Source organism: Bubalus bubalis, chromosome 12 (genome assembly GCF_019923935.1).
Source record: "Bubalus bubalis isolate 160015118507 breed Murrah chromosome 12, NDDB_SH_1, whole genome shotgun sequence".
Lineage (NCBI taxonomy): Eukaryota > Metazoa > Chordata > Mammalia > Artiodactyla > Bovidae > Bubalus > Bubalus bubalis.
Window position 1 is genome coordinate 12,864,438 of NC_059168.1, and position 15,415 is coordinate 12,879,852.

Below are 15,415 nucleotides of genomic sequence, written 5' to 3' on the forward strand. Positions count from 1 at the left end.
CCTGTGGAGGCAGGACTGAAGACACCCACGGGGCGGGAGGGGTGCATGCATGGGGTGCTGTGGGTGGTGGCGGCGTCCACTCACCAGCTGGTCGGCAATCCTGAGAAGCTGGTTCTGAGCCTCGACTCTGTGGCTGATGTCCTCCCAGTAAGACGACAGCACCACCACGGGCTTCACGTTGCCCCAGGGTAAGTAGTAGTAGTGGCATCCTGGAAGGACGCGGGGCCTGGCGCTGAGCCGGGCGGGGCGTGGGGGCGCAGTAGGGGCGGATGCAAACACCCGCCCCCCGCTAAGACAGCTGTGGCATGCCCTGTATCCCCAGTGCCCGGGCGAGGTGCCAAGAGCCCCCTCACACACCGAGCAGACGGCTGCTGCTCTCATTAGGGCTCCTTAGCACATCAAAACCGAGGCGCTGTCAGAAGGACCCTGGGAATCCCACGCTCTCCAAAATCTCTACGCCAAGCCCCACACCCACCATGGAATGAGTGGTCGCCAAAGGTCAAGATCAAGGCCGACACCTGCTGGTGTCAGGAGCCCAGTCTATGGATCCCAGCAGGAGGGATGCACCCGGAGATGAGCACGGGGAGGCAGCACAGCGGGGAGCAGACTAGGGGGCCCCCGAACCCGTGTGCCTTTGGGCGAGCCTCCAGAAGCTTTCCGCAGGGGATGGGATTTAGGGCTCGGCCCCTGCTCTGAGGCCTAGGTCCCCCGCCAGGCATGCAGCCTCCGGCCTCACCATCAAAGACCGCCCGGCTGTACTGGGTGGTGGAGGCCAGCGGCAGGCAGGTGGTGTCGAACTTGTTGCCATAGTTCCCAATGCTGACCTCGAACTGGACGGCATCATCGACGTCCTGCAGCATGGTGGCTGAGTAGAAGGCGGCAAAGAGCGAGTACTTGCGCCTCCGGAGGTACTTCTGGGGGCAGAGAGGGCAGCCTCGGGGTCACGGGGGGAGGGACAGGGACACCAGTGCGGGGGGGGGGGGGAGGGGGTCACGTGGCTGGGAGGCCCTGGCTGAGCCTGGCACCCAATAAACCCTGGCTGGACGGGTGGGTGGCGAGTGCTCCGGCTCGGCACCAGAGCCCAGATTTGGTCAGTAACTGAGCAAACTCATTCCAGGCCTGTGTGTTTGGCCGTGTTCCTCTACTAAGGTCCGCGCCTCCGAGGTCATGGAGCTCCTTAATCCAAACCAGCAGCAGAGGCACCACAACCCCGGGGAGCCTGGCCTCCTGCCTCTGCCTTTCCAGAAGGGGCCGAAGGCCATAACGCACCATGTGCCCACCCAGAACACCCACTCCGCACCACTCAGGCTCTCCACCACGCCGGCCAGCCCTGCAGCATCGCAGGCTGCCGCACGCATGGGATGAATGAGCCCCATTGTCCCCGCTGGGCATCAGGCACCAGGCTGAGGACATGGCCAGCACCCAACCACACATCCCGGCTTGAACCAAGATGACTTTACAATCCCCTCTGTGGAAGGCAGAGGGGAGAGGGGTTACATGACTGGTTTATTAGGTCAAGCACACAGTGACAATAGCTAACACTTATCGAGCACCTACTGCGTGCTGGTAAGAATAAACTTCTTTCTCACAATAATCTTTTAAGGTGTGTATAATTATTACTCCCACTTTACATATAGGAAAACTGATACAACTGGTAAGTGGACAAGCCAGAAGTCAAACCAGCACCACTGACTACAGGGTGAGAGCGTATAATCCCTCATGAAGACTCCACATAGCTGCCTCCTAGAAATAAGGCCCGGTTCCACCACTTGCTGCTTTGTTACATTTGAGCCTCAGTGTTCTCATCTGTAAAATGGGGATACTCAGAGCAGCCACCTGGCAGGTGCTGGGAGGACTCAGTGACATCAGGAGTATCATCAGCATAGTGTGAAAAACAAACAGTCAGAGATTCATAAGTGTTAGCTATTTTAAAACAGCCTCTCATCCTGCATCAAGCTCTAGACTTCAAAATACTTCTATTTATCTTCTTTGGGCTCAGACGATAAAGAATCTGTCTGGAATGCAGGAGACTCGGGTTCGATCCCTGGGTCGGGAAGATCCCCTGGAGGAGGGCATGGCTACCCACTCCAGTACTCTTGGCTAGAGAAACCCATAGACAGAGGATCCTGGCAAGCTACAGTCCATGGGGTTGAAAAGAGTCGGACACGACTGAGCGACTAACACTTTCATTTCAGGAACACTTTCCACTTTTTATCTTCTTTGAGCCTCTGAACATTCCTCAGGAAGGCAGACCAGGTGCTGGGTTACTCTGAGGCCCAGAGGTGAGAAGGCATGTGAGTATGGGTGGAGCTGAGCCCTCCTCCACCAGCCCCACTTGGCCGCTGCCCTTCTGGCCCCTCCCAGGGCCACGCCCCTCACCTCTACCCGAAGGATGTCATCGGCAGAGAGAGCCTCCACTTTCTGTTCACTGCGCTCCACCAGCTTGGTCTCCAGGGAGAGCAGGAGCCGGCCTCGGTAGGCCACGCCTTCTCCCTGAGAGGGGAGGAAGGGTCACCAGGAGCAGGGGGAGTGGAGGGGAGAAGGGGAAGGGAAGGAACCTCATCTGGCCCAGAGGTCACCCATCTCCCAGAAAACCAGCAGGGCCCTGAGCCACACCCCATCACTCTGCAGATGAGGAAACGGTGGCCCAGAGGGTTCAAGGGCCATGCCACCCTGATGGTCAGCACCAGGGTCCAACCTCGCCAGGGGAGAATGACATTTGAGACAGACAGAAGCTGGGCCCCTTGGGTGCCAGGAAAATTAGCAGGGGTGGGGGTGGGGGGTTGGGAGGAGATGTCAGGCTTGCCCTGAAGGAGAGGCAAAGAAGAGAGTGGGAGGGAAGAAGGGGCCAGGAGGGGTCTGGGAGGAAGAAGGGGTCTCTGAGCCAGTAGCTGCCTGGCCCTGGGCCCGCTCAAGCACCGCCAGGCCCTTGGAGTCCAGGCTGACCTCAGATACTGCCCAGGCAGGCCCCAGGATCTGGGTTCCTGTCTGGCTCACCTTGCCCGTGTTGAGCTCTGCATAGGGATCCGGGAAGCCAGTGAACTCCCTGGGGCTGCCATAGAGGTTGATGTAGCAGGGCCCGAAGGTGGGGAGGAAGCCTAGATGGTCGTCCACTGGGAGACATAGACATAGGTGCAGATCAGAGGGGCTGGCCCAGACGAGCTGTCTAGCGCTCAGCCCTGCTACCTTCAGGCCAAGCCCATCCCCGGTCTCAGCACCTCGCACGTGCACAGGATGCGGCCCCCTCAAACGTATAAAGGACAGTGAACCCCATGAGAGCTACTGCTGTCTCCCCTGCGGGACTTTAATCCTCACCATGTCGAGACATGGAGATTTGTATTGTTTTTATTAGTCTCGTTGTATAGATGAGGAAGCTGAGGCCAAGAGATGAAAAGGAACACACGACTGCAAAGAGGCATGACCCCAGCGGTCTCACCTTCAAGCCCATGCACTCAGCCGGCATGCAAAGCTGGGCTCGGGCTCACTGCCCTGCCCCTCCCAGCCCACGCTCATCCCCTCCTCACCCTGCCCTTCCATCTGTGTCTCAGGCCATCCAGCCTATGGGGAGGCACAAAGAAGGCCCAAGAGCCTGGTCACCAGAGACATCTCCTGGACTCCAGGGAGGGGGCCTGATGTCACCCCACACACAGGGCAGCCCCAGGCACATGTCTCCTCCACCCCTGTATCCTTATGAAGTTGAGACAGACCATTTAATAGCCTTGACTCATCCTGGCATCTCCTCCTCTTCCCCACTTTGTGCAAAGAAGGATCTTTCAGTGGAGCAAGTTGGAGGAGAGTTTGAGAATTACACTAATGATGAGACAAAATCTTTCCTCCACATCATTTCCATCCTTTTTTTTTTTTTTTTTTTGACGGCCCTCTTTTGTTAATGTCATGACTTTCTAGCTGACAGCCAAGTTTCCTAGGACAGGACTTCAATGACCAAACTCTAAGAATCCTGAAAAGCCAGGGTGCCCCACTATAGGAAGGAGGAAGAGGCCGTTTCCAGAATGGCAAAGGTGGGAGGTGGGCCCAGAAGCAGGTACTATCTGAGATGACTCTGAGTGCTCAGACCCTGGGGGGCGGGTACCAGGGATCCTGGGCTTGAGCCCGTCCCTGAGCAGTAAGATTTTCCCAACTAGATGCAGGAGCATGCCTGTTCCAGAGCCCTGCACCTAGCATCACTCCCCCTCCAGTCCCCAGCACACACTCTGGCTTTGGGGATGGGGGTGAAAGACCTGATGGAGCTGTTGTAAGCATGACTAATTATTTATACTAATCATCTTGACTGTAATTTACCTTGCACATTTCAACTTCAAGAGTTTTCAGTTCACCCCGGCCTCCTCCCTGTCCCTGAGAGGACTCACACTTCCCCTTCCTCATCATGGACCCCCTGCCTGCTCCACCCCCCACCCTGCTAGAGAGAGTGAACTCATTTGAGTTCCAGGGCCCAGCACATTCGGCAAGGGGGTTAGAGAGTGGGAGGGAATTGCCTTTGAAGCGTTCCCAGCAATTTACATATTCCACCGTGGTTGAGAGGTAACAGCCAAAGTTAAGCTTGGGGATTGTGGTGGGGAATCTCCAGCCCACCACAGGCAAATGGAACACTTCCCCACAACCAGCGCCCTTGCTCCTCCAGTAAAAACCTCAAGGCCCAACTCCCTCGTCATGTCATCCCGGAGGTGAGAGCACGTACGTTCTGTGGCTGGAGGAGGCTTGACCACACCTGCAGGCTCCTCTGAAGCGTAAAGAAATGGAAGAGGGGTTAGGATGGGCATGGCTGGGTGGAGGACCGATTAGGTGAACGAGGCACTGTGGATGGACAGCCGGCAGACAGAAGGAAAACAGCTCCTGGACGGGAAACAGATGTGGGCCGAGACCCCAAGGCCAGCCCAGCTGTGACTTTATCACACACTGAGTCATCCGTGCACTCCCCTCAGCGAGACACAGCCCCAGTGCCCCGGCGTGCACGCCGCCATCTGCCTGCAGGGCTGTATGTTGTTTGTCGATTGAAAACTTGACTCAATACATTCAAGGAGTAACACAGGAAGGGAAAAAAAAAAAATATATATATATATATATATGTGCTTTGCCATATTATAGCCAGATAAGAGGGGGAAACAAAGTACAGATGCAAAGAAAGGGTGAGGGAATCGTGAAAGGGCCAGAGCTAGGCACACACAGCTCTCCACCCCACAGGCAGGTTGACTGCGTGGAGTGGAGGCATTTCAAGGCACAAGATCTCCACCTAGTGGTCATTTCTAGAATTACCACTAAGGGCACCATGTTGCATTTTCACAACAGCAGGCACTGGGCACAGTTCTGAAACAGGAGGCTTCTGGCACCTGCTGTTTCGAATGAAGCACAGTGCCAGACACTGTCCATTAGCTGAATGTTCTACTCTTGGTTGTACCCTAAACACGGCTAAGGAGGGTCTAGAAATAAGAGAAGGAAGGAGATGCCCTGGTAGACTTCCAACTTCACTTCAAGTACAAGACACCCCCAAAGGAGTATGCAATCCTCAGTCTCCTTCCACTGTCCTCTCTGGTTCTGCCTCTTGCCACACTCTGACCTTCCCTGTCTCCTCCTCCAACCATCCAAGTGTGGCCCAGTCTGGGGTCCTGATTGACCTGGGGTTGTGTTTAGTGAAATACCTAATTATTTTCATTCACTGATCACCTTTACCTGTTAGTCTCCTTCAAGAAATAATACCTATTGCTATTTCCCTATAGCTCCATGATCAGAATTAAGAGCCAAGAGCTGAGCAGAACATTGTGGCAGGAAGGAAGAATGAGCAGACACAGAAAGAAAGGGCATGGAGCAGAGAGAACATGGGTACAAGGTCAGAGCCGACCAAGTGAGCACAGAGGTGGCACGGAGGATGGGGGCGACCTGCGGCCCTGGGACCCGGCCCCTCAGCTCTCCACAGCCGGCCTCAGCTAGGAATGCCGGCTGGCAGGAGTCAGAGTGCATAAACCATAATTCATGGCCATTTTCATATCCACAGGAATAGGTTTTCATCAGGAGGGGAGCAAGGCCTCTGGTCACAGGAGAGTTTCAGCAACCACAGAGGACCGACCCAGGCACAGCTGCACCCCCAGGACAGCACAACCAGGGCCCGCCGGAAGGAAACAGATTCCACTTTAAGTTCCTTCAAATTATTACAAACAGGCCTGGCCAGTTATCTAGGGCTAATGAGGCCAAGGTCATAGTTCCGACCCTCATGTGCTCCTCACAGAAGCAAACACAGCTTTCCACCCACAGACCAACTCTGCGTTCTGGCTGCAAACTAGTGCCCAGCCCAGACACAGCTGGCCCCTAGTCCCGGTCATCTGAACAACACGTGCCTCTGGTGGCTGGGAGGACCAAGCTAGGGGCTGCCAAGCAGCCTGGTTCCCAACCACACCTTTTTCACTAATTGCCTCATTCATTCATTGGTTTGTTCCACAAACCTAACAGGCACAGAATGAGGCATGGTGAGACAGGGCCCTGCCGACAACTAAGGCCAGCGACTCCTAATTCGGGGGCAGGGTCACAGGTCTCCAGGTGTGAGGATCATGCTTGTGTCTGCAGACAGCTCATAAAGTCAAGGGCAGAGTCATCAGTGAAGCCACCCAAGACAAAGCCTCTATTTAGTCCTCACCACTCTTCTGCCAAAACACAAGTGTTCTGGTGTGTTTTCCCTAAGCCTAAGGAACAGGGGCTGGGGAAGCCCCAGAACACAGATGAACGCTTCCAGTTTTGTGGCCTGAGCAGCCCAGCCCAGCTCCCTCACCTGTGGAAGTACAGGGCAGGCCCTCCCAGCTCAGGACCCCCTTCTCCTGGAGCATCTGAGGCCATTACCTGTGGCCAGCCCAGCCGCTCCCTCTGCCTCTCAGCACATCTCCCACGCCCACGGCTTGGCTGCCTGACTCCAGCCAGCGCCAGGCAGGAGAAGAAACCAAGAACTGCTGGGAAATCCTCATCATCTATGCTCCAAAGACAAAAAGAAACGAACTTTGGATTTCGTAGCCATGGAAAAAACTGCCTGAGTGCTATTTATGTACCATGATTTTCATATGTACAAAGTTATAAAAGAATTTGTACCATGAAACCTACGTTTCATGGGGCTCATGTGCCTGCTACCTTTCAAAAGGACTGAGGCTTCTCAGGAAAGCACTCCTCATTAAAAAATAAATAAATAAATAAATTTTTTACTAAATGCTTTGGAGCATAGGGTCCAAGGAATACTTAATTGTGCCAGGCAAACCTGCAGTCAGAAGTGCTTAAGAGGCTAGTGTTAGGTCCTGTCCTAGCTGGAAATAACAACAAAAACACGAAAACAAAAACTCCTGGTTGGATTAAATAATCTGGTGAACCGTGAGGCTGGAGAATATAGAGAAAGAATCCATTTTTATAGTTTGGTTTAGTTTGAGCCTTGAGAGTAGTAGGAAAAGCAAGGGCCGCGCATCACCCAGATATTCTGGAACATCCTAGGGTGGAGAAAAACAAAAAGAGCTCAAAGTTGGAGTGACATTCGGAGGTGGCCTCAGGACAAGTGGGAGAAGCTTGGCAGGGAGGCAGGCAAGGGCTAACCTTCCAGGCCTAGAGAGAGCTTAAGAAGAACGGCTCCAGTTTGAGCAGTAACTCTAACTGTTTTATTGCTACAGAGATCAAGCTATTTAACTGTATTTAAAACTGCTTAGCTGGTGACAAGAAGATTCTCATTTATGTCCAAAGCACACTGTGGGAGCCAGTGGTCCATGAACCACAATGGGTTGCCCATGGCTTGAGCGCCATCTAGTGACCAAATAAATATCTTTCTCATGTTCACATTCAAATACTCATGGCGACCCTGGAAAAGAGCAAGGTCAACACCAGCCCCAGACATGAAGACTGATGGGGGCACAGGCATCTAAACTCTCCCTCGGGTGGCTGACAGCTGGCAGAGCTGTAGCCTCGTGAAACAGTGGCTGCTGGAAACCAGTCAGAAAGGCACTTTGTGCCTCTGCCAACATTTGCCCTTGGACTTCAGAGACAGGGACAGCACTAGCTGGCAAACTGGAGAAGAGATTCCTTCCATGCAGGAGTTCTGATCCATGAGGAGCCTAGGATAGTGTCTCTCCCACCCACCTGCATGACACACTGCCCGCACTTCCCATCTTTCTAGCTCTGCATCCAACTATCGGAACAGCAACTACAGGCGGACCGCATCCTGGGACCAGCAGTTCCCACAGTCAGGACGGGCAGGGGCTGGGGCAGGAGAAGCCCTTTAGCAAGGGCTTCTGGGAAGGAGTTTTGGTATACTCCAACAATGACAAGTATCAGGGATGAAATGAGCATGGCAGCTAGAGGTTAACGCATCGGGAGGGAAACTGGAAGTTCATTGCAGAATTTTTTACTTGTATATATATATTTTTAAATGTTTCAGAGAATCTAGAGGAGACTGGTCAACTTCAAAAGTGTTAGGTGGAATCTGCCAGAAACTGGGCATGCTAACCTGACCTCCAGATAAAGATCTGAGAAGATGGATGAACGGAGACCCACACACCCTGTCTGTGGAAAGACACCAACACTGGCCAGATCTTGCGAGACTGTGTGAGAGTGAATAAAAGGGGAGGGGAAAAACAGAGGGCCAACCAGGATAGGGAAATAGGGAGGAAACAGCGTCTGTAAAATTCAGGAGGGTGTTCACCTTGAATTCTCAAGAAATGATTTGGACTCCTCAGTAGAGTGCAGGAAGACATAACTTTTGTGGAACAAAACAAAACGAGGGAGAGAGCAAAGAGGAAAAGGAAAATATAAAAGGAAAGATGGAGGGAAAGGAAGGCATGACAAGAAACTAAAAATGCAATAGCCAGTTTTAAACCACATGGGAAGCAGTAAAAAGCAGAATTGGTACAGGGGGGAAAGATCAGAATAGGGATGCAGAAAGCCAATAATCATGATACTAAAGAGCAACATTACTTTAGGGTTTATTGTGTTCCAGAATGTGACATTTATAGTCTCACTGGATTTTTGTAAGGACCTTACAAGGTTGGGACTGGTGGGAGAAGACTGGAACAACTCTCTTGGAGCTCCCTGGCTCCAGAAAAGCTCTTATCCCACCCTTCTCCATGTCTTCAGCTGCTCAGACAACAATATTAGAGTAGATGAAATCAATCCTCAACTCAGATTTAAGAATTCACTGTGTCTCAGAAAAAATTCAAGAGTCTTGCTCCTAGACCGATCAAAATAATTTTTTAAACTACAAGTAAAAAGAGACATTCCTACAAGCCAGAAAAAAGAAAAACTATCTATAAAGGAATCAAATCAAACTGCTCTCAGAAAACACATCAAAAGAAGCTCAAAATAGATTAAATATCTAAATGTAAAAAATAAAAGTAAAAAATAGAGATAAATACAACCTTGGGATTTGCTGAAGGCCAAAAGCATGACATATGTGGCAGAAACCATACTTCCATTACTTCAATAAGAAATACTGAAAATAAACACAAGTTAACTAGAAAGTTGGGCTTCCCTGGTGGCTCAGACAGTAAAGAATCCACCTACAATCAGGAGACCTGGGTTCCATCCCTGGGTTGGGAAGATCCCCTGGAGAAGGGCATGGCAACCCACTCCAGTGTTCTTGCCAGGAGAATCCTCATGGACAGAGGACCCTGGTGGGCTACTGTCCATGGGGTCACAAAGAATCAGACATGACTGAGCAACTCAGCACACAATTAGAAAGTTAAAAAGGAAACAACAAAATATGTCTAAAGAGAGTTAAAGAGAAGATTTAAAAGATGAGAGAATAAAAAATTAGAAAATATTAGAACTAAAGTGTGCCTGTGCACATTCATTCAGACGTGTCCAGCTCTTTGCGACCCCATGAACTATAGCCCGCCAGGCTCCCCTGTCCATGGAATTTTCCCAGCAAGAATACTGGGGTGGGTTGCCATTTCCTACTCCAGAGGATCTTCCTGACCCAGGCATCAAACCCAAGTCTCTTGTGTCTTCTGCATTGGCAGATGGAGTCTTTACTATTGCACAGCTGGGAAGCCCATTAGAACGCATATCTAAGTCCAAAAACTTTTCTTTGAAAAGTTCAATACAGGAGGGAGAAAGAAAAACTTCTAACAACACTAATCAAGAAAAAAGAAAATTCAAACACATATCATTAGAAATAAGAAAGTAGAGAGAATTGTTTAAATCATAAAAGATTGTTCTGCACAACACTATAAAAAAATTGGAAGACCTCAATGTAATAAATATTTTTCTAGGAAAATGTAGGTTATCAAAATTAACTGTAGTAAAAGTAACAAACTAAAAATACCAGTGATCACAGGAGAAACTGAAAAGGTTTTAGAGGTTGTGCAACAGCCACTCAGAAAGGGCACCTAGCCCACATGGTTTTATGGGTGAATTCTTTCAAACCCTCAAAAGACTATATTCTTATGTTATATAAACTGTTCCAGATGTTAGAAAAGACTTTAAATCTTTCCAATTAATTTTACAGAGCCAGCACAGCCCAGATACCAAAACCTAAGAAATAATAAGCAGACATACCAATTAAAGATAATAGAAAATCAAGAAATAGGACCAAGAACACACTTAGGAATTTAGTAGGGGATAAAAGTGGCATTTCAAAATGTAGGGAAAAGATTATTCAACATACAGTGTTGGTATCACCAAAGAAGAACAATTTTTTAAAAAGTAATGTTAAACCCTTGCCTAATTCACTACGGAAAAAATTAATATATGTGGCTATGTAAAATTTTTTAATTTAATAGTTAAAAACTATTAAATGATAAAATTGACAAAAATTATTCACAACATAGATGACAGGAGAAAGTTAACCTCCATCTACATACAGAACTCTTAAAAAACAATGAGAAAAAGACAAACATACCATCAAAAATATGGACAAAGCATGAATAGGCAATTTATAGCAGAATAAAATTTAAAGTATATAAATATATATAATTTGTAAAATATATATAATTTGCAAATGTAAGATGAATATTAAATATTTTTAAATTTACATTGGTCAACTTTACCAGATACCAATGAAATAAAATTAAGGCAACAATGAAATGCACCCAACAAATTGACAAAGTTCTTTAAAAATATCATTATCTTGCTTTGTGTTGATAAGGATGCAGCAAAATAAGCTTGAGAGATTAGAGTATAAATGAGTCCAGTTGTTTTGTAGGGCAATTTTTATATACACCAAAAGCTTTAAAATGTTCAAATCTTTTGACACAGCAATTTCACTTCAAGGCATTTATGCAAAAGAAAAATCAGGAATTACATAAAGATTCAGCTACAAAAATACTCAATATCAAGTTAGCTCCTTATAACATGGAAAAATTAGAAAACACCTAAATATTCAACATTTAGTTAATGTGGTCTATGGCGCATTCATCATATTGTAGAAGAATACTTAATAGCATGAATAAACGTCTATGTTATATTGCCAAGTGACAAAAAGCAATTGTCAAAACAATTAAAAATTGTTCAAAACACTGTTTATCATATACACACATACACAGAAACAGGCCCCAGAATATTAATATTTACCTCTTGTCTGGGAGGAGAGGCTGATGGATAATTTTGTGAGTAAATTTGTATATTGTTCTTTCAGATTATCTCTTTTAAATTGTACAAAATGATCACGCACCACTTTCTAACAGACCAATGAAAGCCGTTTCAAAACAGGAACTGCTAACCAACAGTGAGCCAACACAGAACCCGGTGGATGGTGTGGCCACAGCCCCAAGATCATCTGCAGGACTGGATCCCCTCTAGACCATCTGCTGGTGTACCCACCTTCCACGAGGAGGCCAGTCCTAAACACAAGCCCATCTCTCTCACTGGCCAAAGCCCTTCTTCCTGGGAAATGGGCAACGAAGACCTTATAGACTTCCCTTTTCTGCAAACTCTTAAGCTAGAGGTGTAAGACAGTAGCAGGAGGACAGGGGAAAGCATGGGGGCCAGAGGGCAGCACAGAGGGGCACTCACCTTCTATCTCGCCTCCAGAGGCAGAGATCTTCGACATACTCAGGTAGGTGGTGGCCACAATATCGTTATGGGTGAGGCGGTCCCTAGAGGGAGGGGAAGAAAGGGCCTGAACAAAGGTGGGATTCGCAGGCCACAACCCACCCAATGGAGGAAATGGCCAGAGTTATGCATCGCTCGTTAGGGGTCCCAGTCTTCACACCAGGGATGTTATGGAGGCCTAGTAATGTTTGGCGAAAAGAGACTGGAAAGACAGTGTTACTCAAGACTCCTCTGGAGGGAACCCAGTCCATCAGCATCCCAGCAGCCAAGCTGGAGGTCTGTGGGCACAGCTGCAGGTTGAAAGGGAGGAGGCCTGAGGCAGGAGCAGTGCAGGGGAGCAGGAGGCCGCCCAGGGAGCCAGACCCCCAGGCCCAGGGAGAGCAAGGCTCTGAGAGCTAAGACATACCAGACGAAGGAGAAAAATCAGGTGACCAGAAAGAAACTCTCTCCAAGGAAGCCCACAGTCTTAATTAGCTTAGGGTAGCTAATACATAGCTCTTTTTTTTGTATCTGATTTTGTATGTGACAAAGCACTTCTAGCTTCCTTGATCACCAAACATCCTTACAATGGCCTTGGGGAATAGGTACTTTTATTAAATCTCTACTGCACAGATGGAAGGAAAGAGACTCGGAGACGCAAAGTCCTCGCCCAAGGTCAGCCCAGGAGGGAGGGGAGGAGCCAGGACAGAAACTGGTATCCTGACTCCTGGTCCAGTGCTCTCACCAAGGTCCACACAGCTTCTGGCTCCAAAATGGGAGTGGTCCTGCCTCCCCAAAGAAGGCCTCTCCCCTCCTACCCATCATAGGGGACCGTGGGGGAAGCTCCAGGACTGAGCGTTCTGTGCAGACCCTTCCTCTGCCCCACACCTGCCCCCTTGACAACCATATGTAGTAACAGCTGGGCACCTTTTGCTGGGCAGCTCCTGAGAGCCAAGCACAGTGCTGAAACTGTCACGTCATTTAATCCCGAGGCAGGATTCTGAGGCAGGCCCTGCAGTCAGCCCCAGTCTAGAGAAGAAGCCGAGGCAGGCAGGATGGCAAAGGTGGGACTTGAGCAAGATATGCCTCATGGGGAAACCAGAGCCGTGCCTGCAGAAGCCTGCTGCTTCCCTGTCAGGCTAGACCGAGAGTTCTCAACCCAGAGATTTTTGACCCCGGGACATTTGGCACCTGGAAACATTTTTGGTATAGAGGGGAGCCATAGAGAGAGGCCGTAATTGTAGCCAAACACCCTACAACGCACAGGACAGTCTCTCACTGCAAAGACGTTTCCAGTCCAAAAACACCACAGTGCCAAGACTGGAGGGGCAGGCTCTATCTCCTTCCATTAGGTTCCCTGTGTGCATCTTCCCTTCTCTTGGAGCCCAGTAGCCCTCTCTTCCTGCTGTGCATCCCTTGACCACAGGCGGCTTCAGGAGATGACATCCACGTGCTTCACGGTGAAAGACCCACCTGAGCATGGTGATGCCATTTTTCTTTTAAATCTGACAACCATGAGGCACCAGATCTTTGCTGCTCCCTTCCTTCCTCTCTGTATTTCCCAGGGAGGTGGTTAAGCATTAAAGTTTTGTATCAGGGCGGGGGCTACGTTAGGAGGAGTGAATTGTCAGCACAGATCTGTATCACTTTTCATGGTGAGTGACGTTAATAGAAACGGGGAAGTAAAGAGTCCCTTAAACGTTTTACAATGAGATTATCAACACCAGATAATTGACAGTTGACGACACTTCTAAACTGCCTTCACGACCAAACCCTAGAGAAGACCAATAGCTCTTGGAGCAAAATAGGATTTCTGACCTCTGGGCTCACCTGAATCTGAATGGGAAGAGAGACGTTTTGAGTCAGGTTTTTTTGAGGAGGAGGGGGTAGTTTTGGGGGGTTTTGTTTTTTAATGAAAAGAATTCTTTAAGAACTGAACGAAAGATTAAGTTACAGAGAAAAGGCCATGTGGACCATATCGTATTTCTAGGATTCAGGTAATAGTACAAATTTATCTGAGTTTTCTGGGAAGAAAGCCCTTTTCTGGATAGGAACTTGCAGCAGCAGAATGATTTCTGGCCAAGAGTTGGGTTTTGGGGCTTGGGGTTGCTTTTGGAAAATACAGCAAGTCTGAAAATAGACTCACAATAAAAATGCCACTTCAACCTAAACCAGAGAGGCCACCACCAGATTCCGTAATGTGTTTGGATTGTACAGTATGTCGGTGTCTCACACGGCTCACACGGACTCGGGCGGGGCCCATCCACGACACAGGGGTCATGGCGCCCGCGTGCATTCACTCACACTGCCACACAGACCTGCACCCAGGGCACACTCGTGCACACACACACAGCGAGGCGAAGGGACAGCTCTGTGGACGCGGAGCTCGTCGCCCCAAACCGCCTCCCACAGAGCAGATCGGCGGTCGGGGCCCCAGAGGCCTCTCCCTGCTGGCCCTCCTCACACTCCCTTCCTCTCCTCTAATTCTCACAAGCTGTTCTCTCTCAGGCTGGGGACCTGGCGCACACTTTAATGGCTCTGTGGCCTGGGGGTTTTCCCCAGTCTCTCATTATCCTCCTGGCTGGGGGTGACATGGGCCGAAGACCAAAGGACAACACGCTGGGAACCGCACAGCCAAGACTCTCTGGGGGCAGAGAAAGGACAGCTCTCTCTTTGGGGGAAGCCTGGTGTAGGGAAGGCCCTGGAGATGGCACACGGGGACCCCTGCAGCCCTCGGTGTGAGACAGGGCACCTCAGTGCACAGCCCGGCGGTTAAGCACAGGCTTGAGTTCGAGCCTGGCCTCGGCTGCTTCCAGCTGTCCCCCCAGACAGGGCACTCAATCTATTCAGACATGCTCCCTCGTCTGTAAGGTCGGGCTGTACCCAGAGTCAAGCTGAGCATCAGGTGAGACAGGCGTGTAAAGAGCTCACTGGGCAGAGGGCCTGGAGCATACACTCATTCACAAGAGCTAGATACTAATTTTCCAGGATGGCCCTGTGGCTACTCCCCTGCTGTGCCATCCCCTGCTTGGGCAACCTGGCCCCCTTCTCCAGCCTGGAGATCTATTCCATCCTACCAACCCTTGGGGAGTCTCAGTCCACCCTCCTGGAAGCTCTGCTCTTTGAGCTTGCCTCCTTGCCTCTGCTTATGATCCTCTCTTCATAAGGATGCCTTCATCTCAAACTTCCCCAAACCCCACTTCCCCCAGGAAGGCTCCCTGGGCCCTTCTGGCCCCAGGGATCTCTGGTTCTTGGAGCCGTCCCAACCCGCTGTGAGTAAGCTTCCTAGCAGCCCATGCCCTCTCCTTCTCCGGCCTCCCTGTGAGGACACCACCTCACCTGAAACAGACTCCCCTGCTGCATGCAGACTGAACGCAAGGAAACCGAAGGACCCAGTGACCCCGGACAACAGCCA

At 50.0% G+C, this 15,415-nt stretch overlaps 1 protein-coding gene across 24 annotated transcripts in view; it reads right to left on the reverse strand.

Moving 5' to 3' along the window:
* DYSF (dysferlin) overlaps positions 1-15,415 on the reverse strand; it is a 222,990-nt gene that overhangs the window by 123,926 nt on the left and 83,649 nt on the right. For 15 of the 24 annotated variants that reach the window (XM_045162206.1, XM_045162217.1, XM_045162224.1 and 12 more), the window contains 6 exons: positions 11,983-12,065; positions 4,697-4,738; positions 2,998-3,113; positions 2,380-2,493; positions 737-914; positions 85-209 (listed from right to left, as the gene is read on the reverse strand). In XM_045162206.1, the coding sequence (XP_045018141.1) occupies positions 85-209; positions 737-914; positions 2,380-2,493; positions 2,998-3,113; positions 4,697-4,738; positions 11,983-12,065 (658 nt within the window). The remainder of the gene's footprint in view (positions 1-84; positions 210-736; positions 915-2,379; positions 2,494-2,997; positions 3,114-4,696; positions 4,739-11,982; positions 12,066-15,415) is intronic. The other 9 variants (XM_045162214.1, XM_045162226.1, XM_045162222.1 and 6 more) reach the window with 1 other exon arrangement.